The sequence below is a fragment of the Anser brachyrhynchus genome (genome assembly GCF_964034855.1).
Source record: "Anser brachyrhynchus genome assembly, chromosome: 1".
NCBI lineage: Eukaryota > Metazoa > Chordata > Aves > Anseriformes > Anatidae > Anser > Anser brachyrhynchus.
The window spans coordinates 89,139,063-89,166,691 of record NC_137694.1 but is presented as its reverse complement, the minus strand read 5'-3'; the positions used below and the strand labels follow the sequence as shown (position 1 = coordinate 89,166,691).

Below are 27,629 nucleotides of genomic sequence, written 5' to 3'. Positions count from 1 at the left end.
TGGGGGCAACAACAGCAGCCTCCCTAATACAAATGCAATATAATACAGGTGTTCTTCAATGTTACCTTGAATCTTTGCACCTAGGTTTCTGCCTGTGGTGCACTGCATTTTTTGCACGAACTTGTTTATAACCAATAGTAAAAGGTACTTGTATTAGCTATCTGTACATCAACTGACGATGCCCTTTGGTAATCTGTGTGGTAAAAAAAAAAAAAGATGTATAAAACAAACTCATAAGAAAAAACTGATGCGACGTAGTCTTCAGTAGGTCTGTAACTCAAGCTTTAAAAGTTCTGCTCAGAAGATCCATCATATTAAGATGAATAGCAACACTGCGGTCATCAGTTTGTGTGCACGAGCTTAATTATAGCAAATACACAGGCTGGATTCCACAAACTGCTAGCCTCTTGCTTGTCAGCACTTGTGATTTTTACTCTGAATCACCTTGTTATCTTTGGGAAGAATCAGCTCTTGGAATATTCATAGGACTGAAATTCAGATGCATTTTTTCTAGTTCTTGTAGGAGTAAGAAAACTTATAAATAAATAAATAAATAACTTATCCCTTAAAAGATCCCCTCTAGAAAGTACTTAAAAAAAAAAAAAAAGAAGCAATATCTTGCAATTCGGGTCATAATTTTTTCATGTTCAGATTTAATATTAGTGCATTCTGAAAATCCAGGTTTCTCTAGGTCAGAGAGATGGAGAACAGGGCAAGGACAAGCATTTATGAGGAACCTACTAATCTCCAGCCGAGATCTTATTCTATTATTACAGAGACTTATATTTTGGTGGATTTGCTGTGGAAAAGGTTATTTTTTCCATAGTTAAGATACACATTACTCTTCCTGGTATCCATGCAACACCAGTCTTATAGTCCATGGGAACAGCAGCTCAAAGATGTTTTGCACTCCTGCATGTTTCATAGCCATTGAGCATTTTTATTTGCACTTTCTGTGTTGCTAGTGTGTCCATGGAACTAGCTGTTTATTGCTCAGGAATATTTTTTTTTCCTGTATGCACATATATTTGTTGTCAGTCTGCTTTAAAATAGCAAATCATGATTTTCTGTCCTGTAAAGTTTTTATAGGCCTATATCTTTCAGTAACATAACAGAAGTTGATAAGAATTCATGAGGATTCAGGGAGGGTTATTCACGCAAAAGGCCATTGTGATCATCTCATGGGATTTTTTTCCCCTTTGCCTAATCTTGTTTTTTTCCCACTTCTTTCTGCTTTGCATCATCTTACCAAAAACATAGAGCTATAGACAGAATAGGTGAGGTGTCTTAGCTGAACTTAGTGATTACTTAGACAAGATCATGGCACTGTAGCTAAAGTAAACCATGATGCTTATACTAGAAATGGACCAAACGTTGTGTGTTCACTGGAACATCTGTGAATTTGGCTTGATGACAAGTCCCAGAGCAATACATGAAAGCCAACATTTTGTTCCTGCAGCCTAGTAGTGGTGAGGTGTGTTTGATCAAATTAATGATGAGGTACTAAATAAATAAAATAATAATCAAACGCACGGCAAAAAATATGAAACTGAATTTTCATTATGAAAGTTAGCATGCAGATTGAATGACAAAAGAGAAGTTATTATTAGCTGCCTATCAGATCTTTTGAGTTGAACTGAAAAAAGGAAATTGAACAGAATGTTCTTGGAGGTTAAACATCTTTCTGCTCTTTTTCTAGTATTTACAAAGATCAGAGATAGGAGATCAACACCATTTTATTTTGGGAGGTGCACCACAATGTTGCACTGAGGAAAAGGTTTGATTTAATCTCATAGTGAATGTGATTCATTTTTTAAGTCTAGAGATTTATATATGTTACTGGTGCTTAATAACTTTAGCAACATTTCCTCAGTTGTAGGTAGAATGTAATGATAGGACTGGTAAGTATTATAAAGATTGCTTCAAGGTGGAATTGTTAGAGATAATACATTTCCTTACATCCCATATTTCATCATTTCCTGGTGAGGTGCGTACTGTGAGAATAATTTTCATTTTTTCTGTAACAAAACAGAACTGGCTCTTCTTTGTCTGTAATTATTTCTTTCTTACAGATCTGTATGTTGATTTTTACTTAAGTGAACAGACTACAAAGGAGAAAGGTGTCTATATACGCATTCATAGTGGTTGACTGTAAATTTGTTCTTCTGTTTTTACAAGTGCAAAATCCTTTGTAAAGCTCTTTCCATTGTGAGATGAAGGCACAGCCCAGGAAACCGACAACCACAATAAGCTGGAACTTTGTCTCAGAGGTTTTTGCCAAAGAGTTGTCAATTTTAGACAAAGGAGAAAAATGTCATTTACAGCCTGTTTTCAGTAATAGTGAGCATCCAGAAATCCAGGTATTGCCAGTAAGAATTTCAGGTATTCAGCATATTCGACAGTTCTCAACCTCCATCTCTGTTTCTCCTGCTGTTAAATGGAGAGAGTAGCTTCTGCAAAGGGCTGCCATGAGAGTAATTAGTTATGAGCTGTAAAGCACTCTGAAGAGCAAAATGGTGAAGCAGTGTTATGGCACCATTTTAATGTTTAACAAATTTCAGCAAAAAACGCCTCTTGTTTTGGGGAATACTTACGAAATACAAAGTGTGAAAAACAACTTCTCCTAATTCGGTTACAGTGCTTGGAAAAATCATTATTGGTCAGTGTACCTCAAACTTTATAGGCTTTTATATAAATGTGAAGACAATTGAGGGAACAGTACAAAAACAAGCTTGTTTTTCTGATTAAGGGTTTTGTATGGTACATTTGCTGTGATTACCCTGAATCTAAAGAAGGCAGTTTCAGCCCTGAGCTTTTTAACCCTCAAATGCCAGAATAAACAAAGTAATTTAAATATCCTTGTGCTTATTTTTAGTAGACATTTTTTCTGCAGCAGCAATTTACCACAGCTCCCATATCCCATTGCCAAAAACCTTAAACAACTGATAGATTTTGAAGCACTTTAAAAAGACCAAATGTGCAATAAAATATCATGGCTTTTGTCCATTAACACAGTGTTTGTGTATATTGCAAAAAGCAGTACACATAAAAAACCTGATCAGTCCATTGTTTCCATTAATTCTATGTAGCTGTGAGAAACCGAAGACTCGTTTTCCCCAAATTCTTGGGTTTTTTTGTTTGTTTATCCAAGTTCAATCCCGTGGATGAAATTGGAAGTGAGGGCTAGAAAGACGAAGAGCGTGCCATCAACAGCTTTATTTAGACTAATGAGATCATGATCACTTCAGCATCCTAAAGGGAACCTGGGTTGGAAAACACAAGCTGCAGAAAAAGAGAGTTTGGAAAAGCACAGGACAACCTATTCATATGTGTGTGGCTAGAAAGCTAGCCCACAATTGCATCTCCAATGTAAACAGGTGCATAAGTGTTGAAAAGCTTGAAGCCTTTTTGCATTAACACCTATTCACATGGTACATCAAACATGGTGGCAGCAATTGAATGCGATCTGTAAGCACAGTGAGGATGATAAATAGACAGATGTGCCATAAGTACCTTGGAAAGGAGATGGCACGCGCAAGCATAACATGCTGGGGTGCTGGATTTCTGTAAGAAAGCAGAAACACTGGTATTGACAGCAAAATTTAAGGTTGTATAAACAACCAACTACAAATTTTAAAAATGTAGGTAAAGCTTTTCTACTGTCTTGCCTGGCAAAGAGAGCAAGAAGTGAGTGAGATATTGCCACGAAGAATAATGCCTGAAACCATGAAACATGAGATAAAGATGTGGGATTGTATCCTATGACCCCAGACAGATTAAGACTGGAGACATACTTTTTTCAGCCGAGATAAGTCAGCAGAAGCAGTAGCAGATGCATTTAAAAGCCAAAGATCTCTAGCACCCACTTGTATTTCAGAAACAGCAAAAGTCAAAGATCATTTGTAGCAAGTGATTGCAAATCAGAGGAATGGGTGTAAAAAGCATTTATGCCAGGCACTGAAACATGAGGGCCCAGTGAACAGCTTAAGTAGACAGAGTGAACTTAAGAGATGAGCAAGAGAGTGGCCGCATTGCTGGGAGTGTATCTTGTGCACACCCTGTGGGATTCAAGGCAGAAAGAGCAATGAAGAGCTCCCTTTCTGAATGCTACATCTTATCTGGGAAAGAAAACTGGATCAAAGCCTGGTTTTTCTTTCAAGTTGATTTTTATGTTATAGGTGGCGGGGATGAGGGGTTGCATTGCTTTTTTTAATTTATTTTATGGGTGTTATGCCAAAACTGCAGCCTAATCTACCTTTCATTAGCCGTAAGAATACGTGCCATAGAGCTATTAATGCTCTGGCCCTGGAAAAAGTTTCACAGAGTGTGCCAGAAGGTGTGGAAATTTGTTAAAGAGGATAGATGGCTCACCTAGAGCAATTTCCCAGAGCACGCTCTTGAAGTTGTAATTAGTGAGCTCTCTCATGCCTGGAATAAATCAAGTATCATTCTGGAAATTGCTGATAAGGGGTGGTGGCTTCTTTTCAGTGTTGTTTTTGGTGTTGTTGAATCACTGGACACTGAATTTACCTGTGAAGTTTTTCATCAGCATTATCTTGATACTGCTGTTTTTACCAGATGTAACAATGATACCCATTCTTTGCAAGATTAAAGTGCTTTCTTCAGCTCTTCCACCACAACTAAAGGGACCTTGTGGGTTGTTGGGAACAACCGATGACAATCATGAGATCACGATAGAAATTTTCCAGTCTACACCGAAATAAGCAGTGGAAGGCCACATATGCTGTAACATATTCCCCTCTTTCTTGTAAGTGTGAAAATAGGTGGTAGTCTGATTAGTGTTGCAGCTCTTGGAAGTTGTATGAATTTCTGGGTTTGGAAGTAGACTTGCACTTTACACAGAAGATCTTGAAAATAAGAACTCAAAACCATGCATTAGTATTCCATAATTTCACCCTTCATTGATATCGAAACCTGTGTGCTTTAATTTCCTTAAGAGTACAAGGTCATAATCCAGAAATCAAGGGCAGCAAATCTGTAAACCAAAGAGCTGTCATTTTGAGACAAAGGAGGAAAATGTTTTTTTCTTAAAATGTCATCAAGTTCTGCTGTGTCTGTGATTTATGCTCTTCCCCAGTGCTATTACTGAAAGAGTTTACCTGCATGTACTTTAGATGCCACAGGCAGAGCTGTGCTGGTGGCTGCCTGTCGGAACACGCGTTGTTTTGCTGCTCTCCTGAAGAGCTTTGGTAATCCATTTCCTTTTTGTGTATATATTCATTTTTTTCGTACATAAATGTAACTGAGATGATTGAAGAAAGGAAAAAATCAGAGCATATGCTTTTTTATAGCACAGGAAGGGGCTTGCTGAAGAAGCTGCACCTGTTTATTATGCGGGCTGGCTGTGTAAATGCATCACTGCCATGCATTTGTGCCTTAAGGCAGGAGTTAAGCCAACTTTGATGTAACTTAGCCAGAGGCATACCCTTAATTTGCATAGAACCCAAATGCTAAAAATTATGGTAATGGTCATTTATCAGTAAACTTGTGGTTAAAAACATTTTGTCATTTGCGATTCTACCTCTGCTAGATGAACATTTCTAAATTGGGGGCAGAGACGACCTACCTCATTTTGCATTATTCTAAACTAGGTGGATTTTTCAGTGAAAAACACGTTTTTGTTTTGTTTTGATCAGTAGAGATACTCTTAAAGGTCAAAACAAGTTTCAGCTACTTCGGTGAAGCTTTTAGGTGAATTCATTAAAGTAAAGCAGAAATCACCATTGCTTGGAGGGTGTATAGCAAGTTATATAAATTACTATTCCAAGATAAACCACAGCTGGTTTAGCACCAGTGGCAACTCTGATGTCAGAGAATAATCGCACCTCTCATTATGCCATGTATCTTCTTACCTTTGTATTCCAATAGTCTGTTAAACAAAGTACCCCTGAGGGCTGTTTATCCCTAGATAATAGTCTCTACTGTTAAGTACTACTTCATCAAAATGTTTCTTTCTGATGATGTCTTACTGTAATATATCATGGAAGTGACAGCTAATATATTATATGATAAAGTAAAATATCCCCTGAGCAAGGTACAGGAATGATAAATTATGTTAATATGTTATTCCCATTATATTATCATCAGTCAGATGATGATTTAGTATGATGTATCATCAGAAAAAGATAATCTAATAGTGTATTACTCAAAACTTTATGCCATCTGGGGAACACAAGTAAATTCAACTGACAAAAGTTGAATATAGGACAAAAGGTATCCTAGTCCCACAACTCATGTACAGCCTAAATTAAAATGCATCAAGATATAGAAAAGAAGTAAAAAACATAAGTCTAGGAAGTGCAATACTAAGAAATATTGTTATTATAGAGGTCAGAATTAAATTTTCAGTGCCTGTAAACCAACGTTACACTAGTATTAGCCATTGTATAACATATTAGCATCACCATTAGTATGACTGGAGCTTCCATGCAAGTGTCAGTCAATGCTTTGTCCTTGTAAGCTAGTGATGGTAGTGAAATAGAAACTAACTTGGTGTTCAGTGCCCTTTACTCATTTGACAGAGATTTAGTTCAATGTGGGTATCTGCAGGAAGGCTCAACCGCATTTCTGTGCCAAACTATTCATCATCAAACAGATGGTTATCCTATTATTCAACAATTTGCATGCTGACATGCTGCAGTGATCTATGGATGATACCAGTATGTCACTAAACCAAATAGAAATATCAGAGAAACTTTGTTGTGAAGCAGCCCCTTAGACTGAAAACTACTCCCTCATGTTAATTTCTTTGTAATTTTTTGGTGATATGTTTCATCTATATTTGTGTAGTTATAGTATGATAACACTGTGTTGTAACTTCTGCCATAACAGGATTCCTTGGTCATAGGACAGGGAAAAATTATTTCATGAGCAGCAACTTAATGAAGCCCTACAGTTATCCTAGTTCTCAGGCTATGTTCTACAACCTCAATAGTATAACTTCTCATCTCAAAGTCTTCAAATGGCACTTTCACAGTACCTTCAGTTTCTTGGTGTGCTCCAACAGTTTCACTTCCCTGATAAGACTTAGAGCCCTCCATTGTCCCTGTGGCCTCATACAACATCAAACCACTCATACTTCCCTTCTGTGTCCCTATACCATCTCCCCAGTAGTCCTAGCATTTGCCTGGTTTCTCTAGCTGGGAAAGACGTAGTGTGTTATGCCCAGCAGACCAGCTAGTGTACAGCCTGACCTGCAACCTAGCTGCTGCCTTCTGCTCTGAGAACAGCTGTGAACTGAGCTCTTCTGCCTTTCCTTCAGGAGAAACAGTCAGTTCTCTCCTTTGTTCAAATATTGCTTTTCATTAAATAGGGGTGAAAACAGAAAGGAATCAGGTGCTTAAATGTAGAGGTTTATTGTCCTCTGAGACATCAAGGGGTACCTGAGATAGGTGCAGAGGACTGCAGATGTGACACTGTGGGAGACCTGCATTTTCCTAAAATAGCAAGTGACAGTGCCAAAAGGGACACTTGACACCATGTTTAGGTGACTTAATCAAGCCTTTGATGTCTTTCCAATCTCTACCTTTCTCTCATACATGCCTCTTGAAATTGCTGGTGGTTCAAAGTGTGGGGGTTGATGGTCAGGCATGCAGCTGTAGCTCATGCACTTTGTTTCTTTGGAGAACCTGCAGGGTGACACTGGGAGTGCTTTGGTGCAGCACAGGAGAAGTGGCTGTTGTGGTCCTCTTGTCTGCTGAGCCTCACTGCACGCCCTGTCTTTGGCAAGCAGTTTCTCATCTTTGTCAGAGCTCTGTGTCTCCAGGTGGGAAGATGGGAGATGGTGCCCAGTATTTGACCATTGCCTGGTCCCTGTTGTGTTTCTAAACCCATGGCTCTTTTCCTTCGTAAGCATCTGTTCTCCCCTCTCCCCAGCAATATATAAACAATATTTTTACGTAGGATGTGGGTTCACTTAGAGACATGAAACTTGCAAGTTTCCCAACAGTCTGGGCATAATTTTATTCTCTTTTTTTATTATTTTTTCCACCCTGAAGTGAATTTATTTATTGCTGAAGATATGAAGCTGTAATCTTTACAAGATAGCATCCATGGAATAAACATAAGACCTCCACACACACCCAGTAGCCGCTTTGCACTGTAACAGGGCAGTATTTTTACAGATAACACTGTGCCAGTTTATCTCCTTAGTACTCAGTCCTTTTTCTGTTGCTAAAACTTAGCAAATGCTGTACTATTTATTTCTTTTTGTCAAAGATTTTAGCCATCTAGGATATATATAATCATTGGGGTTCATTACAAAGGTGTAAAATTGTAGTCATAGAATCAACAACATTTTGTGATCCTTCAGATAGCTGTCTAAAATTATACTGTCTCACATAAAGAACACCTCACTTCAGATGTCTTTAATTTTTTTAGCTTTTATTTTTTTAAAATATATATATTTTTTATTGTTAATAGCATGTTCACTGTCCACTCTTTTGCAGTCATACTTTTACACCATGTTGCATTTTTTGCACCATATTTTACCTGCAAGTCAATTGAGAACAGAGGAAGGGAATACTGATCAAACTCAGCCAGCCCCAGTGCTTTTTAGTTCAGTAGCACGTTTCCAAAATGCAATCAGTAGCAAACTCCAAGGAGGGCTATAGGAAAAGAGTTTGGCCAGCAGAACTGAGGAAGTGATTGTCCCCCTGTACAGGGCTCTGGTGAGGCCGCACCTCAAATGCCACACTCAGTTCAGGGCCCCTCATGACAAGAAGGACATCGAGGGGCTGGAATATGTCCAAAGAAGGGCAACAAAGCTGCTGAAGGGTCTAGGGAACAAGTTTTATGAGGAGCGGCTGAGGGCACTGTGGTTATTTAGCCTAGAGAAAAGGAGGCTCGGGGGAGACCTTATTGCTCTCTACAACTACCTCAAAGGCAGTTGCAGAGGGATGGGGGGCCAGTATCTTCTTCCAAGCAACAAACAGGAGGAAATGGCCTCAAGCTGCATCAGGGGGAGGTTTAGGTTGGATATTAGGAAAAATTTCTTCACTGAAACCATTGTGAGTCATTGGACCAGGCTGCCCAGGGAAGTGGCTGAGTCACCGTCCCCAGAGGTATTAAAAAGACACGTGGGTGTGGTACTTACGGACGTGGGTGAGTGATAGGCTTGGCAGTACTAGGTTAACAGTTGGACTTGATGATCTTGGAGGTCCTTTCCAACCTAAATGATTCTATGATTCCCAGTTAGAGGAATCAGAGGTGTGTATCTTTCATGAATATTTCTTCTGTAAGTTCATCTAGTTACTTTTTGGGGATGTTTGTATTTTTAGAGTCCACAACATCCTCTGGCAATAAATGTCATTGTGAAACAAACAAAGAAAAGAACTCACTTTGTTGTTGTTCTTAATCTGCTATTTGCTGCTTACATGTGATATACCCTGGTTCTATACTCTAAGCAAACACATATACCCTCCACCTATTTTCCTACCCATTATATTTAGGGTTGCTTAGATCTCTGTTAGTTTCTTTTATTCCATGCGTTTGAACATCCCTCATGTCTTTTTCTGCAGATCTGTTAGCTTCTGTTAGTGTGTCCTTTTTGGATGTGGGATCAAGACTACAATCAGTAAACAATATGCAGGAATACAGTAGGTTTCAACAGTCATATTTTTTTTCTTTTCCTGATCATTTCTATGTCTTCATTTCTTTTTTTCTTTTTTTTTGTCCTCTTCAGTCTGCGTTGAGCATGGAGTTGATAATTCCATAGAACTGTCTGTTATAACCACAACATATGAGTCTTGAACAGTGATAGGTTAGTAGAGTCCTGTTATTTTTTTATGTAAAGTTAGGAGCATTTTGTTTTGTGTCTTACACTTCATATCACTGAATTTTGTGCCACTTTATAAGCTGGCAACTCAGTATCATAAGATTCTGGGCAAATCTGGGGGGGTCTGTCACCATCCTTGCTACCATGAATACCTTTTAGTTATTAGCACAGTTTTACCTGTTCACTGTCCAGTGTGTATTGTAGGTTCCTTCTACATACACTGACAGCAGGACATTAGCATTGGTCCCTGGGGGTTGCCACTCTAAAAGCTGACCTTTTCCTTCTGAGTGTTTGTTTCCTTTCTTTAAAGCAGTTACTAATCCATGAACTGACTGAAACTTAAAGAACCGTCAAACTCCTTCAGGATAAAATGAGAAGTGACCTCACAAAAATGTGAGCGGAAGATTTAATTCATCTGTTACTGAGCTATTAATTCTCCTCTGCGCTTCCTGACCCAGCTGGGATGAAATGTAAAGCAATGATACTTGCAGAGTAGCTTAGTCTCATAATAATTCTGATCATTGTCATCTGTGTATGACACTAACTCTCAAAAGAGAAGCCTATCTTTTGTGATGTTTCTGACACATTTCTAGAACAAAGTTTTTAAGAAGCCTTAGATAAATAAAATCTAGTGTGCCCCACAGCAAGCTGTATATGAATTCAGTATCTAAGTCCCTACATTCTCTCTAGTACAGCACCCCAAAAAAATCCTTTGCAGACTCATTTTGAAGAAAACATGCAAGGCTTTTGTTAATGGAATATGAAAATGTATACTGGAGACAGTACTGCAGCCTATACACTGTTAATTTTGCATTTAAATCCATTTTCTTTAGTCCTCAATTTCCAAGCTTCTATATGCTTCTGAGTTCTTATTGGCCTCTTCTAATTGCACGCTGTGGGAGGAATCGTGGCAGGGGTTCGGGGACAAGGCAGTCAAGTCTGAATGATCTGGGCATTATGGCAGCACAGAGAAAGGTCACTCGATCATTGAAACATGGGAACTGTTTGTTGTGCATGTCAACTAGATATTCGTGTTGAAATCACTAGCTGTGAAATCGTTAATGATAGTTAATGATATGAAGTGTTCAAGCAGCACACGGTAACAGTTTACTTTTGATCCAATAATAAACACTTCATGGAGCCCTGGTGAAGTCAGGGGCATCATTTCAGAGGCAAGTCTTGACTGATGCTTTCAAGAAAGCATAATGCCTGGGAACCTTTTTTTTTTTTTTCATTCAACTTACTCGTTTTTGGAGAAATATTTTTATCCAGTAACTCAATTCTGCAGTAAGAGTGGATCTTACGGCAAATTTCTTTGTTACGGAGTTGTGCAATGTAAGGTATCCTTCAAATAAGCATCTCAGAACAAATCCCCTTCACCTTTTCCATTGACTTCAGTAGGACTAGTCATTTAAGCAAAGTGAATAGGCTTTGGGTGTGCAGATTGAAGGACTGTGTAGGAGTAACTTTCAAGAAATTGGTTACGGCTGTAATGTGAGCTGTGCTGACACAGCTGGCAGATAGCTTGAAATTGATACTCTCAGAAAGAGATAGATCTTTGCCAGAAATATTAGTTTCAAGAAAAATGACCTTTTTTCCTATCTTTACTGTCAAGTAGCGCTGTAGTTTCTAAACTGGATTTGTAGAGATGCATGACTCTGATATTTAATTTCAGAAAAAGAAATAATTTCTTTGTTATTGATGGCCAAGCACCCAATATTGTAAAATTCACTGGTGCATTCTTAGTGCTAGGGAAATGCCAAGGTCTACCCTCTACAACATTTGGAGGTTCCTTGGCCCCACCGGTCTTAACATTACCTTTCAAAAAAACAGTCTGGTTCAAAAAAAGTGTCTGGTTCTTACCAGGGCTCTGAGGACACCACCAGGCCTCCTTGGGGGCCTCTCCCCGCCCCTGCCCATGGGCTCAGGACCCCACCTCATTAGCACTGCAGCTGGCCAGCCCAGTCCTTTTGGATTGGAGATGTTCAGATTTGTTGGATTGACCTTGGCTTGCCTTTGCCTGATGCTCACAGGGCTGTCAACAGTGCCCATTACCATCACCACCTTGCTCTGCTCGTGCTGCCAGGCACCTTGGGGTGAACCTGGTCCACGAGGGCATTCCCAGCCTCCACCACAGCTGCTCCCAGCTCTCCTTCCCTTGGGGAGCAGACCTGCTCTTGCGTCTCTCTGACACCTCTAGCTGTCAACTTCTGAAAGTTAAATCTTTTTTCTTTTTCTCTTTGTCTTTTCCTTCTTCCTCTTCACTTTCTTCTCCCTTCTTCTTCTGAAACAAAACAACAACAACAACAAAAAAAACTTCAGTGAACTTTCGGCTTTGGAGGACTGGAACTGTTCCCAGTTTCAACCACAGGCTCCTTTTGCTTGATCACTGGAATGAACTTTATTCGCTCGAAAATGAAAGAATATGCATTCTTAAAATAAATGGGTGAAAACCTTTGGTCTTTTAATGAGCACCTTGTAGATGAAGGCATCATGGCTAGCAAGGAAAGATATCTGTAGTATAGTTATTTATACAGACAAGATACAATGATGTCAACCACCTGCATTTGGTCACTTGCTGTATCTTTGTCATTGTATAAAGCTCTTTAAATTGCACTGTCAAGAAAACATGATCGCAGGACAGATGTAAGTGGTCAGAAATATTCAGTACCATTTCACTTATGTGGATTTTGAGGGTCAAAGCTATGCATTTTTATCAGACTTCTTATTAACTTTCAACCCAAGTGAAGATCAGTGCCTCAGAACAGGCAAGGGATTGCATGTTGAAGTGTTTTGTCTCGAAGGAAATACTACCACAGCTACTGATGAGAATTCCTGTTGTTTTATATAATGTTCCTAATTTCAGAATTATTCAATATTTAGAAGAGTACTATAATACTTTAATTCTGTAGTGTTTGAACTTAGCAGTAGTCTTTATATAAAAGTCATTAGGGTAGGAGCCTTCACTCAGAGGGCGGTGAGGCACTGGCACAGGCTGCCCAGAGAAGCTGTGGATGCCCCATCCCAGGAGGTGTTCAAGGCCAGGTTAGATGGGGCCCTGAGCAGGCTGATCTAGTGCACAGCATCTTTGCCTATGGCAGGGGGGTTGGAACTAGGTGATCTTTGAGGACCCTTCCAGCCTGAGCCGTTCTATGATTCTATGAGATATCTGTTTTTCTGGAGTTTTTGTGTGTACGTGTACAACTAATGAATTCAGACTTGCTGATGGCCTTTAGGAAGATTAAATGACTGGTCGGGTGTAGTATTTTGGAGAAACATCCTGCTGTACCTCTAATCTTAATGCTAATTAATGTGAAGTGTTTCCGATGATCTGTGGACAATTTTTTCATTTTGGCTGTTTTAGTTCTGGCAATATCTTAAGTGCTGATTTTTCCCATCCACCAACAGCTTCCTCCACTTTGAAGACACAAATATACATGTGCTGTATGGGTTAATATTCACTAAAATGACATACTGTCAAAATCATAACTTATAAAAAATCGATAGTTAACTTTAGGGGAAATAAATCAAGTTCCACATATTTAACATTTTATTCAGGATTTTTTTTCTTTTTTTCTTTTTTTTTTACCAGAGATTAAAAGGAAATCCTGTCTTTTTGAAATTTGGGGTGTTTTGTTTCAGTTCTGAGGGAAATGAAAGACTGGCAGAACTGGCTACAGTCAGCCAGAATGAAGGCAAATTCTGAAAAGCCTTTTCAGAACCTTTTCGCTATCCTGACGTGAAGTTTCTCTGATATTCCAATAGTGTCTATAGAATGTTGATAATACTGAATCATTCTAAATAATGATTTGAAAATGCTATATTCTGAGTATTTGTAACTTTGTGCATGAAAAACTTGATTCATATGCTCAAATAAAAGCATTGCTCCAGTAAAGTGGGGTAAGGCTTTTGTACAGAATGATGAATTATGTCCAATATTTAAAACTAATCTCTCGTTACTTTTGTCTCTCTTCACTCTGAAGTTCTTTTTCCCATTTCTGTCACATGGGGTGGAGAAAAAGACAGATACTACACTTGTGTCATGGAAAATTGCCCATTTCAGTAACATCATACATAAGAGAATAGTAAGTGACAGATACATAGGAACTTCTCTGCCAGATCAGACTAATGGTGCATGTAGTTCACTGCCTCTTGTCCTAGAAAGAGACAGTTCTAGGTGTCTGTGGATCTGGAACTGATGGGTTTGTGCCTCAGAATTTCATAAAACCTCAGTCACTTCTGTGACAGTCCCTCTGCATGTTCTGTCACTCAAGGGAAACAAGGAACAGACTTTCCAACAGAAATAGGTACTGTTTCACATCACTGTTAGTTCTGAGGACATCATGGGGCCTGATGCACAGTGTTTGTTTCTGGCAGCTTACGTGCATCACTGTCTTTGCACATCCATTAAGAGCTCGTAAATCTTACCTTCAATTTTATATCTGAGGTTTTCAGTGGAGTTGCTCCTTTCTTTAATTAGCTAGCAGGGTATGCCAAAAGTTCTGGGCATCTAACAGACTTCCTTCTTTGCTTCTTTGCCCTCTGTGTCGTTTTTCACATCAAGGATTTTGAGCTGATGTATCCTGACCTTCACCTTAGTGGAATAATGTGCTGTAGCTGCCAGTTACATTGTTCTGCTCCAGTGTTAAAACATGTTTAAATATTTAATTAAAGAAACTGTTCACGCCTCTTGTTTCTTTAAAAAGATGTCAACCATGTAAAAAAAAAAAATCAAATTGGAGATGGCAAAAACGCAGAGTAAGGAATAGACTTTGCTGCCTGTTGGACCATACGTAATGGCAGTGTCAGTTGCTCACCAGTGTCTTTTCACATAGCAGATCATAAGCACTTTCTTGTTGTAAGCTCAAATAAGAGACAGCATTTTGGGAAGACTGTCTCTGATGCATTGCTTTAGGCAAAGAAAGGCTTTCTGTAACACATAAATCCAATTCTGTCATTAAACGTGTGGCAAACTGCTATTGCCAGCTCTACTGGGAAAGCCAGTGTCTGTGTAGGTGTGGGTGGGCAAGGGGGCAAATTTCATTTCAGGAGCTGATCTCTGAGCAGTTCTACACATGAAGCAATGTCAGCCTAATACTCTAATTCCAAGTGGATTCTTGACATTGCATAGTGAAATTACGTATTAAATGACAATCAAGAAAAATATCAGGAGCTAGACAGTATTCAGCAGGAAGTGTATGCAAAAAAGGATTATGCAAAAATTTTAATAATTTGAATTGCAGTGTTCGTGTTCTTTTACTATACGAAAAGAAAATTAGCTTGTCACTGGTGTCATTATTAATGTATGAGGTGAGGCAGAAATACAGCGTAGTTCCTAACACCACTTCTGTCCCTTCCCCTCTTCCCCACTCCCCAAACAACCCCCACCACCCCAAAAAAAAAAAAAAAAAGAATAACAAAAAAAATAAAAAGCGTGCTCAAGGGCTTTCTGATACAGGGAGCTGTGACAGATTGCATTGCTGAAGTAGTAAAATTTAGATGGTTTATAAATTATTTTAACTTGAAGGTGGGGCATTGTATAAGCATAAGTATTTACTATATTCCTAATTAGATCAAAATATTAAAGGAAATGTCAGATATCAGTAACAGTGTTTATTACTCTAACCAGATACAGGAATTATATTTTTGGCTATTTTAAACCTTACGTGCCCTTCTGTTATGCATGAACAGCTATTACTATTGTTCAGTTATATATGTGTCTTAAGGTAGTCATATTGCAATCTCCACCTTTTGAATTATTTTCAAATAAATAAAACTTTTTTTTGCATAAAAAGATATTCTGCAAACATAATTAAGTGTTGAAATTTACATTTTTATGAATATTATGTCATGTTTGAGATGAATCCACTTAAAAGTTTTAGAGGTTTTGCTTCACTTTGTCATTAGGGCTAGCACAAAAGATTTTCTTTTGCATTACAACACTGAGCACATCTTTTGCCCTTGAACATGAACTGCCTTGAATTTTGTTAAGATGCTGTTCTCCATTCTCATTTTCACACTCAATGAGCCACTACTGTTTCAGTCCAAAACGGATCAGTCAGTAAAGCTGCATGATGAAACTAGTTACAGAGTCTAGTCAGATTCTTTGAAACTCATTTATATTTAGCCAGCAGTCCACAGGTTGAGCTGCAAAAGCTGCTCAAGATGACAACAATGACTGCTTTTTTGAGTATAATTTGGGAATACATAATCAGATTGATGGAAAAAAAATTAAAAATTATTATGCGCATTGATATCCATATGATGTTAAATTGTTAACGTCAAATTTTGTAAAAATCCAAATGCTTTTTATTTGCGTATCTAGATTTGTGCTTTCCCTAAAAGTAGATTAAATGTAGGCTTTTTATTAAAATTAAAATACTGATACATGATTAATAAAAGTATGCAAAGTGGAAATGTAGGCTCACTGTAAATGTGTAGACTCATCCGTTTGTCATGATAAACAGTGTGAAAGTCTGACAATAACACGATCATTTAAACTGGTAGGTTTTTTTTCACTATTATCTGCTGAGACTGTGATGAGGAAAGAAAATAAGGAATTTTTCTTTTTCATCCTCCCTCAAATGCTGTTGTAGCACTTCAGAAAGTATCCTAAATGGGCATAGAGCAAAAGGCAGCAAGGATTGTTTGCTGAGACTGGATTTAGAGGGTAAACTCTCATTGGTGTCCTACATCATTTGGCAGCCAGGATTAATATGCTATGATGAGGAAGAGCATTTAGGATTTTCAGGGTAGTGTCTCTTATTATATGGGTCAGCATGAATGTTGTGTACCTTACTAAAAATGCATGTGTCCAGGTCCAAAATAAGGAGGTAAGTGCTTACCGCAACACTGTGACTTAGGCTGGGAAAATATTTATTGTCCCCCCTGTAACCTGCAAAAGCCAGGGATCTGAGAATGGAATACATAAAATTGACAACAAAGTGTTTAAAAATAAAGGACTGCTTGATCCAGTAAAAAAATATAAGGCCCCAGACTGTGGTGCGAGGAGATATTTTTCCTCACTCCCCACTCGCTGTGATGAAGCATTCTCCACAGTTCAAGTGATTCTGGGGAAATCCTTCTGGTCGGGCAGCCCAGTGCGTTGTGTTCATCTGGGGCACACAATATTTAAATATTTAAATCTTCCACTGCCTAAGGAGGCCTGGGCTTACACATCCCACCAAAATACCATTGCAGTGAGACTGTGAGTCATCAAATGCCAAATGTTCTCATCTAATTTATTTAGAAATCAGGCTTGTCTTTCCGTGGAGAATGTCCTATCATAAATCTCCTGTGGCATCCTGTTTTTTCCATTCTCGTACCCAAATGCATTTGTAATTGCTTCCCAAGTGGAACAGCTGTACCAGGGAGGGATGAGGAGCATCATCACACCCTGCAGCCATAACACGCGCTGGCTAGGGCCCGCTCAGGTATGGCAGCAGGGGTGGCATTAAGGTCTCTGCGTCTCACGCATCCCAGGTGAGTGAGCTGGTTATTGGATTAAAGAAAGTAAAATGGGGGCAGGTGGTATCTTGGGCAAAAATACAACACAGTGTTACCTTTATCTTACTGCTGTGAAAATCAGTAGGCAGTTTGCTACTGATGCCAACCAGACCTGTGTGAGGCCAAAATTGAGCAGGCAAAGGCTTTAAACAACCAGCTGCAAAAAATGTAAGCTCATGCAGAGGACTCTCTTAATTATCATACAACTTAAATGCTAACCGTACATTTTTCATCAGAAGGTGGTGGTCAGTGATGAGAAGTTAGCTTTCTGGCACATCACTGCAGACACCAAGCTTTGCTTTTGAACACTTTCTGGTAGAAGAAGCATAATCGGAGTCAATTTTGCATCAGGCCTCAACAGCTCGCAGACAAATATTTTTGTGTATATTCAAAGCAAATTAACAGAGATTTGCATATTTGTTTTTAACTGTGGCTTCTCTTCAACTGCCAAACCGATGTTCTAGTTCATTTCTCCTTTTGTTTCTGTCAGAAATAAAATCATAACACTGAGCAGAGTCTATTACTGCTGGTTGAAAGCAACTCCTGCTAAGTTAGCTCAGCTCCACTGCCTGCCTCCTCCTACCATCTAGTGGCACCGTCAGCATACTGCTTGCTCACTCGACAACTTATTTGAAATTTTATGCAGAAAATGATAGTAAATACGTAGTTTTGAATTGAGAAATGGAGAAGAAACACTTTGTTGTGAAAAGGAAAAATAGTTTTTTGTACATAAACTATTTATGGGAGTATAGAACAGATGCAGTGAAGTAAATTAGTAATGTCAGAGAAAAATTCTGCATACTGTGGTCTCCGAAAGAGTAACTCAGGTTTGTAGATTGAATTCTTACCCCCATTTTTTTTGTGGTAGTACTTGAATTTTAAGTGGAAAGCTGCAGAACAAATTTATTCAATACCCTAAGAAAATGCCTACTAGAAACTAACTTGGTTTGCTATTTACCTGGACGTTTAAAGGGCACTAACAAAAAAATAAAATACATTATCAAGGGTAAAGAATAATAGAAAGGCTATAGTTTCCTTTCTGCTTATATAATTTTATTAAGTGCTTTGGGTATTCCCTTTTGCAGTAAATGTTTCTGTTTCCTTTGAAGAAAGAGATTAAATGTCAATTTATTAGGAATCTCAATTTTTTTGGTTTTTTTTTTCAATCAAAAGGCATGTGACTATTTATATTGAAGGTTCTGACTAATTATATGCCCTTGAATGAACATGAATCATTTAAAAAGTGTTTTGTTCTCTGAACTGAGATTTTTTTCAAGAAGCACTGCTTTTGGTGAATTAGACTACAGACGAAACCAAATTTCTATCAGATTCTGAAAAAGGGTTATTTCTTCCTTTCCGCTTGCAGCAAATTGACAGAAGGCAGAACTTGGCATCTAGGATACCTTTTTTTTAAAAAAAAAAATATATATATATATATTCTGTATTCCAGTCATATTGATACGTTGTCAACGTATTTTGCAGGGTGGAAAAATCCCCATACGGTGGACTGCTCCTGAAGCTATAGCTTACCGTAAGTTCTCTTCAGCAAGCGATGCATGGAGCTATGGGATTGTAATGTGGGAAGTGATGTCCTACGGTGAGAGGCCATACTGGGAGATGTCCAACCAGGATGTAAGTACTGCATAGGACTACTCTGCACGTTGTTGAAATGTTCCTTGAAAATGGTTGTCTTTCTCTTCCCTGCTTTGCTTTCTCATTCACTTTCTAGGCTGCAACCTCAACTTATCTAAATCAGCATAACTCTTATCAACTTCAATGGAATAGCTAATTTATGCAACCTGGAGACTTGGCCCTCTATTGCCAATACCTTGACTAGCTTCGTCCAAGGATTAAAGATGTATTACAAAGTCATAGGCAGCTTGCCAGGTTTTGATGCTGGATATATGTGGCTTTCATCCAAATCCCTGGGAATCTGCATCAGATATGCAATTTGATGCAGTTCTCAGTTAAGCTATAAATCAAAACTGGAGGGAAGACTGGAACTATTCTGATGATAAATTTGGCCCATTATCTCCATTACAGTCTGACAGTATCCTTCAATGGGCGTACACAGATAAATGCTAAAATAGTAAAGGTTAAGTTGCCATGAGGAATGTATTTGCAAATCCTCCTTTTTAAGAATTAAACACATTGCTTTCCTTAAAGACCAACTATAGGCTTAACCACGGTGCAGGATAATAGTCCTCCCTCTTAACAAAGTAATGCTGTTCTCTGACATATTTTTACAAAGCATGTGGCCAAATAAGCTTTCCCAATTAAAACACATATTTACATATTGTAACGTCGAAGGCTTGTCCTAGGAAATGTAGCATAGAAAGGGAGGAATGCCTTTTTTTCCACCACAGCTACATTTTCACTCTGTTATTTGATGCGCCTCCATCACAGCTCAAGCTGGCATAGTCTTCCCACCAGCCATCAACCTCTATGTGAAAATGAAGAATATCTGCCAACCCATCTTAACCTCTCTGTGTGTCTAGAATACCTCTGCACTGGTTCTGAAGAGTTGACAAGACTTTTCCCAAATGCCTGTTTTTATATTGTTGCTAAGTTATTCAGCTGTTCAAGTCTGGTTGCTTGTTAAGGCTGATGAGTCATTTGGGGATAAGGATCTAAAAAAGATTTTCATTAAAAAACATAATTTTAGAGTGTTAAAAAAAATCAGAACTAAAGAACTAATACTAATAAAGCCTTATTTCCTTTGGATTTGTACTCACTCGTACATATCCTACTTTTCTCCAACATTTCTCTTGTGAGTTTACCCTTTGGAATAAGATCACCTCTCTTGTACATCATTCTCCCCTAACAATGCCTACAGCCTCCACACCCTTTCCACACATCTACCAGACAGCAGCCCAGCTCCCTACTCTGCTCCTCAGTTAACAGCAGGTATGGGACAGTACGTGCTGTGCCTGGTTTTGAGCTACACACCAGTTGATAGACCGGGCAGTGGCAGCTGGTTGTCTGTCTGAAGACCACAATAAACCACTGAGCTGAGATGGACCTTTTTGTTCAGTGGAGACATTATTTTGGTACTGTTTGAACTCTAATCACATCAGATCTATTGTGAAATAAGCAGATACGCCCAGTAGGCTCGATTCTGTTTTCCACAGCTAGCAATCCATTAGCTTTTTAGATTGCCTAGTGTGACTAAGATCTCCACATGCATCTGATGCATCACATGCAGGAGACGCAAGTCCTTGAGGAACAACAGCTGAAAACCAGGCAGGATACTCAAGGAAGTCTAAAATTAAACACCTATACTTAGACGACTGAATTAAGCCTACTTTTCCCTGGGGCACAGTGTGTGATTCTGTGTATACATTTCTCACATATTTAAGTCTGTTTTGCACAACCAAATATATCAACAGCAAACCTTTTATTCTTCCCAGCTGCTGATTTTAACACAACATGTTTGATTTGATTGAAGTGGGCTAGTAGGTTCAAAGTTAATAAAAGAGGATGAATGGGCCAATGCAGGCTAACAACCAGCTGTTTCCTTGCCTGAACTGAGAACCACTTACCAGCTCCTGAACTGCCACAGCATACAAACACTAATTTATGGCAAACTGTCATTATTTTTCTTAAAATGCCACGTTGTAAGATGTGGTGTTTAGGAGCTCATTGCTAAAGAGTTAGGATGTCTCTTGCAGCCTTGAAATAGCAGAGGGTGCTATTTTTGAGCTATTCTTCCATTCAGAAACAAAGCTAAACACAGCCAAGGCAATATCAGCTTATTCATCATTCATATGCTGTTGCAAAACCTGATTACTCTGCATTGCATGCAATCAGCTTGTATCCAAATGCATGTCTATCCTCACATTTTCTGCCTTCCCAAACTAACAGATGCAATGGTTGGTTTCACTGTGAGCCTTCTGTTAAGGTGAGATGGAACAGAACATGAAACTGAGAAAAAGGCATTTGCGTATCATGAACAGCAAAGGCTGAGGGGCCTTTCAAGACTGTCTTGTCCGACACCGCTTGCTCAAGCAGGGTCAGCTAAAGCAGTTTGCTCAGGACCATCTCCCTCCTGGAGCATCCCCAAAGAGGGAGACTCCACAACCTCTCAGGACAGCCTGCGCCAGTTCTCAGTCACCATCACAGCAGAAAAGGATTGTCTCACGTTTTGATGGAATTTCATGTTTTTCAGTTTGTGCCCCCTGCCTCTTGTCCACGCAGCAGTCGCTGAGCAGTAGGTAAAATGTCCACATGTGGCTTTACAAGTGAGGCTTACTGGGCAGTTACTTTTTCCCTTCCAACCCAATTAACTCTGCCTGGTCAAGGGATTATGCTAACCATAAATGCAGCAGTAGCTCACAGTCCTTTCTGCTCTTGCCTCTGAACATATCATGGGCGGCAGTCTTTTGCCTAGATTTCCTTACCGTGTAATTAGTATTTCACTTCTCACTTCCCTCTGCAGCACCCTGTTCATGTGGTTTTGGAGATTAATGAAGCCAGAAATACAAAGTCAGTCCTGCCGTGGTGCCTGGCTTCTGTGCAGTGCCTTGCAGCCAGTGCTTCCAGCTGCAGTGTCACCTCCCCATAAGTCTGTCTCCATCCCTCATCTTGCCACTCTGCTTATCTAGCTCTGGGTGATGGGTGGCTATGAGTGACAGCAACTTGCAGAGGTGTGAGGAAGAGAATGCTTTTCTGCTGCATCCTTGTGTCTCACTGTCATGCAATCTTGTGCTACCACATAGGGAATTTCAGTCTCTATTCCAGCTGTGAGTGATTTCATCTGGTCTTGAGTTAACTTTCTATGAGAAAGCCAGTTACCACTGTCTCTTTTACTTCTGTAATCATAATACTTCTCTTCACACTGGATCCATACCAGCCCAGCCCTTGACTCTCACTGATGTTCCTGCCAACTGGGAATGGCGGGGGAGAGAGAAGGAGACTTCATCAAGTCTGTCTGACCCCACTCTTCACCTCCTTGTGGAAGGGTTTGAATAATTTGTAGGACCCTTACGTAGAGTCCAAGTGGCCAGGCTAGAGTCATACACAACACAGAAATTTATTCTACCTGTCTCCCTTTCTTTGAAGCAGGCTTCAAGCCTATCCTCTTTCTCTCTGTCAGAATCTACAAAGTATTTATTCAAGACTATGCCAGCAGCAATAATTCATTAGTGACCCTCTCCATTTAGGGCATATTAAATATTCTGCTTCAGCAGGAGGGTAACATTTAATCATTTGTACGTCCAAAATATAAGTATCTGTTAGCACAGAATAATGATGTGGGCCTTATGGATGCTGCTTACGTTAATGATGCGGACTCCTGAGAGCTCTCCCTGCAGTTCACCAAAGCATAGCACAAAGGACTCTCTCTCCAGAGCCCTGCCCACAGGCTTTCACTGCTGAAATGTTAACAGCAAGTACCTGTGACCTTCTAAGTATGTTTAGTGACTCTAAATGTCATTGTGAATTTTCAAGTTATTAGACATATTGTAAAGTTTACTTTGCTGGATGTTGGGACGTATGTTTTAGTACAGTAAGTTACCCTGAATTCACGTGAGCTTATTTTGCAGAAACAACAGGATTTTCCCAAAGGTCATTGATACTGTACACATGGCAGAGGAAGTAACAGAGAGAGGCATGCACTAACCAGGTTCATAAAAGACATATTATGCAAACGATTGTCTGTAAGGCCTATGTATAGTTACAGGTTCTGCAACAGCAAAATATTTGGCATCATTAACATTACAAGAAATTATTTTCTGGAAATCGTGTTTTGGTCTTAATAAAACTTGGCTCTAGTTAGTGATGAGATACTTACAGACCAGGGTGGGTTTTTGTAGAGCAACAGAAGCAGTTTTCCACATATAAACTCCACAGGTCTGGAGTATTTTTTCACATACCATCTTGTAAATTGCTTTTCTTATTACTTTGGGAAATTAGTTCACTTTTTGGACCACGCTAAGTTGTGATTTTAGTGGAAGCAGCTGTCAGTTAAACATTCACTTCTTACATGCATAACATGATAACAAACAATACACCGTTCCCCACCCAACAGGAGGAAATGGTAAGAGAAGACCGTTCAGCATTGTCTGGTGCCTCTTTGCCTCATGAATACACCTTCAGCCAGACGAGTAGTGGGGCTGAACTGCTTCTACCAAGGGTCTGCTTCTACCCTGTGTAACCCCTCGATCACAGTAATGAAAGAACCAAGAACACGCACAGGTAGCAAAGTGTCCAAGCTCATGCAAAGAGAAGTGTAAAAGTGATACCTGTCACCTAAATAAGCTCCATCTGATTTTCAGACTGCAGCTGTTCATACATATCCACCGGGGCAGTGCAAGCCAGAGAGACTCAAAACCTTTGCAGATCAGGCATCCTCTGTTCATATTCTTATGCAGGGATTTGGAAGCTGAACTTTAGGCAACAGAGTTTGAAAATGTCTCTCATACATTTTTTAATACTGTACATGGTATAATGTAGAGGCTTGAAATGTTATTAGCTTTGAGAAATGTTCTTGTTTAAGTAAATAACCATTTTATTATTGTGGTAAGTCACTTCAGACCTGTGTTGGTGCTGATTAATGCACTTCTTAGATGTGTGGCAGGCACCAGAGGTATCCATTAATTAGGGCTGCCGCACAGTCTGTCATGTCTTATTGCTTAATTAATAAACATTAGCTAAGATATTGAACTTTCCAAGGAAACTAGTGTACTGATGAACAGATTGTGCTAAGAGCCTGGCTTGCTAATGTTCGTGTGAGGAAAGGAAGATTTATTTTCCGTGCATTTGGTTTGTAGAACAGCTGTGAGTGAAGTCTACTGGGACACCTGTTAGAGGCCATTGTATAAATTATTGCATGTTGCAGAACTACAGTATTCCAAAAGAAAAAGAATATTTAATGGATTGTAATCAATAGGCAAGAAAACTACTGTAGCACACAGAATAAAAGTCCTTACACTGATGGCAGTTTCCTGTACTAGTAATAATAACTTACCCTAAAACTTTTCTTTGAATCCAGAGATATCAAAACACTTGGCAGGCACCTGGGATTGGCTCTGTACCATGAGGTGTGAGCAGCTGCCTATCTCTCCTGGTAGATTTTTCAGATGTCAGCAGGACACAGGGACAACATCCCTCTGGGCTTTGTTCTGCCTCTGTCTCATTAAAAAACCTGTCAGTTAGCTTTCAAAAGCAAAGTCTATATTACTGTTAATAATGAAACTATCAGAAAGATTATAGCTTTATTTTCAGATACCGTTTGTTGCCAATTTGAAATTATTTTTAAACTAAAGAATATATAAATTGTATGTAGTAGTCCATAAACATTTTCAGATATTTTTGTGTAATTAATATTTAATATTAACTTAGTCTTCAACCGTTACAGCTGCCTCTAACATCAAACAAAAATGACAAAATGTATTTAACAAACTCCAGTGATTGATATCATCTGCGTACAAAAATATATAAAAAGAATGTTCCCCTTTACGAACATAAAAGCCTGTGCATTTAAGAGCACTAAAATAATTAGTTAACTTTAAAAATACTCCCTTTCCCATATATTTTATATTCTCACTTGACAGAAAGATTTACTTGTAAAAACACCCTGCCCATTTTACTCACCTTAATGCTGACCCACAAGACCTACTAGTGAGTTTTAAACATCCTCATCACTGAAAAGAAACCTAAAGCTTTTTTTTCCCAGTGTTTGATTGCAGTATGGAATATTTGAATGTTTTACTGCTTTTCATATCCATCAAGCATTCATCACAAAACCAGAACAAGAGAGCAGTAATCAGCCTTTTTGTTAGCAGACTGAGGGCTTGGTGTGTACTGAAACTAAGCTCATGTTCATATTCTTTCAGGCTGAACTTGATGGCACATAGATTTGCTAATGTGCAAAGACTTGCACTGATTGCTAGAGCTTTTTCTATATCCTTCTTGTAGATACAAACACTTAGCCCCTTTCATGATTAATGTGGTGCTGCTTCAACCTTCAAGCTGTTGAGAAAAAATGCATTTAAAATGTATTAAAATATATAATCTTTGCATACTAAATAATTCATATATTACCCAGAAAAATTTAATGCTTCTCCTCCTCGTAGTTGTTTGGATATCTAATTCCTCTGTTCAGAAATAGGTGATATGCAAGTAGCAAAGTGAGTAGAGAATACTGAATTTAAAAGCTCCAGTTCTTCCTTTGACACTCGACTCCCACTGCAGAATTCACCACCTCTCATCACATCTACTCTACTTCTTCAACTCTAAAAATAATGCCTGCCTCACAGTGATACTAATGAGCAATATTTACAGTTTATTTTTAAAACATTCTTGTATCAATGAGAAATTGTAATTATCCCAGTAACAGCTGGCATTTCCCTTTATACAGAAATGTTCCTTTTGAACAAGAGAGGAAACAAAATGGGCTATAACTTCTTTTTCAAAGACATCATGAAATAGAGTGTGTCAGAGAAAATATAATGTCTGCAAAATTGTGGCTGCGTTTGCTTTTTTCCTGAATAATTTATTTCAGAAAAACCTCTTCAGCTCTCCATTGTTGTGTCAAGCAAATGCTATACGTCCAATAAAAGAAGAGAAGCTTTTCCTTTCCCTTAAAAACAGAAAACATTTCAGAAATTCATCATTTGCAGTGGGTAGAGTTAAATGTAAAGACTATGATATCTGCATTTCTGGGCTTCGGAAGATTGCAGCTTCAATGACAAGTAACACCTCAGCTATACCCCGTAGTATAATAAGCACCTAGGTTTTATGAAGCCACGTCTGACAGACTGCTCGAGATACTAGATTATTGGCAGTTTTGTGAATAACATTTTGTGCATGGTGGATTGAATTTCATCCACCCTGAGTCTGTAACGGGAGCGTCTGAGAGCATATTCCATGGTAAGGAGGCTTGGAGGAGATATTTCTCTGGCAGCCTGATGGTATTTTTTTCCGAGAGCAGCCGTTTTGGCAACCCAGATTTTGGAGCGTTGAGGTAAATCCCAGGGAGATAAGTAGCCAGGAAGGCAGGTGGAAGCATTATCATATTGACCTATAATTTACCGGTAGATGTCACCGCCGTATGTGCGTGGCTAGCCCCATCTGTATGCGTGTGTCTGTCAGTACTCACGGGTGCATAAAATTCAGAGATCTCTGTGGCAAATTATACTGCCTTTTGAGTGGCCTGTCCTCCTGAGGGCTGCCACTGATGGCTTTGAAACTTACCCATAGAAATCCAATTCCCCGTGGTGTTGAAACACATTTTTCATGCATATGTGTTTCTGCCAGGGTACAAGGGGGCTGTATACTGTAGGATCAAGTCACCTCATTTTAGAAAACTCAGGCACCCCGCTGTGTACAGTAACAAGATTCTTGTTCCATTCTCTGCCATGCCATAAAGGGGAGCTGAGGTCCTAATGTGGCTTCATTACTGTTATTTATTTGCATAATGCTTGCAGCATAAGCATTAGGCATTGCTAAACAGAGCCAACAACATTAATTCAGAATTCAAAAAAAAAAAAAAAAGGAGGATATATTCTAGGGTAATGAGACTGAATATATTGAAGCTACAGCTAGTGCTATAAAACATTGATTTGCTGTAAATAGCTTAATGCACCCCCTTCCAGCTGCATTAATATGTCTGCAGCATATACATATATCTGCGTGAAAATGATAAATGTCTCCTTAAAGCAGAGTGGGTATAAATGCAGTAGGTATGTTTCTCATAAGTGCGCTGTATTATTATAAATATTGTGTACAATCATGTGTACTTCAAAGACCATTTAGCATTACTTGGATTTTTCTGTGGAAGGATTATATGCGTGTGGTAGGGTTGTTTTTTTCCTAGCTTTGTTTTTGATCAACTGTATATTATCTTTCCATTCTTTTACATACAAGAAAGCACAATTCCGTTATTTCTGTCAACATCCCCACTGCTACCGTCATCATTCATTGCAGAATCTAGTGAGCAAAAAACCTCTTGGTTTTTAAACTTACATAAAAAATCCTGCCAAATTTTCATGGACCTTACCTGGTTTTGCTGCTTCCTATCATGCTGCTAATGTATTTCCAGACAATATTATTTATTATCTGTTTTACTAAAAATAAGCTTCCAATCAAATGTAATTTTTCATGCATGTCCTTCATCTATAACATCAAATCAGTTTCTTTCTAATTCCAGTGTTTTCCCACATCTACTGAATCTGAAAGTTTTACTCACTTTAGGGTACACAATATAAACCAGAATTTTATTTCATTTCATTTCATTTCATTATTTTATTTTATTTTATTTTATTTTATTTTATTTTATTTTATTATTTTATTTTATTTTATTTTATTTTATTTTATCATAAATAGC

At 38.7% G+C, this 27,629-nt stretch overlaps 1 protein-coding gene and 1 long non-coding RNA gene across 19 annotated transcripts in view; one reads left to right on the top strand and one right to left on the bottom strand.

Annotated features, from left to right (window-relative positions):
- Positions 1–27,629, top strand: part of EPHA6 (EPH receptor A6) — a 568,875-nt gene that overhangs the window by 524,769 nt on the left and 16,477 nt on the right. For 11 of the 14 annotated variants that reach the window (XM_080597214.1, XM_080597215.1, XM_080597211.1 and 8 more), the window contains one exon: positions 18,785–18,934. In XM_080597214.1, the coding sequence (XP_080453340.1) occupies positions 18,785–18,934 (150 nt within the window). Of the gene's footprint in view, positions 1–9,539; positions 9,618–9,703; positions 9,779–18,784; positions 18,935–19,031; positions 24,272–27,629 lie in introns of those variants that run through there. The other 3 variants (XR_013952651.1, XR_013952652.1, XM_080597208.1) reach the window with 3 other exon arrangements.
- Positions 1–27,629, bottom strand: part of LOC308197342 — a 77,273-nt gene that overhangs the window by 37,314 nt on the left and 12,330 nt on the right. Inside the window, exons 2-3 of one of the 5 annotated variants that reach the window (XR_013952830.1) lie at positions 24,270–24,429; positions 11,955–12,080 (exon numbers count right to left, since the gene is read on the bottom strand). The exons of 3 other annotated variants lie outside the window; for them this stretch is intronic. This is a non-coding gene — a long non-coding RNA (uncharacterized lncRNA). Of the gene's footprint in view, positions 1–65; positions 5,291–11,954; positions 12,081–24,269; positions 24,430–27,629 lie in introns of those variants that run through there. One more of the 5 variants, XR_013952831.1, reaches the window with a different exon arrangement.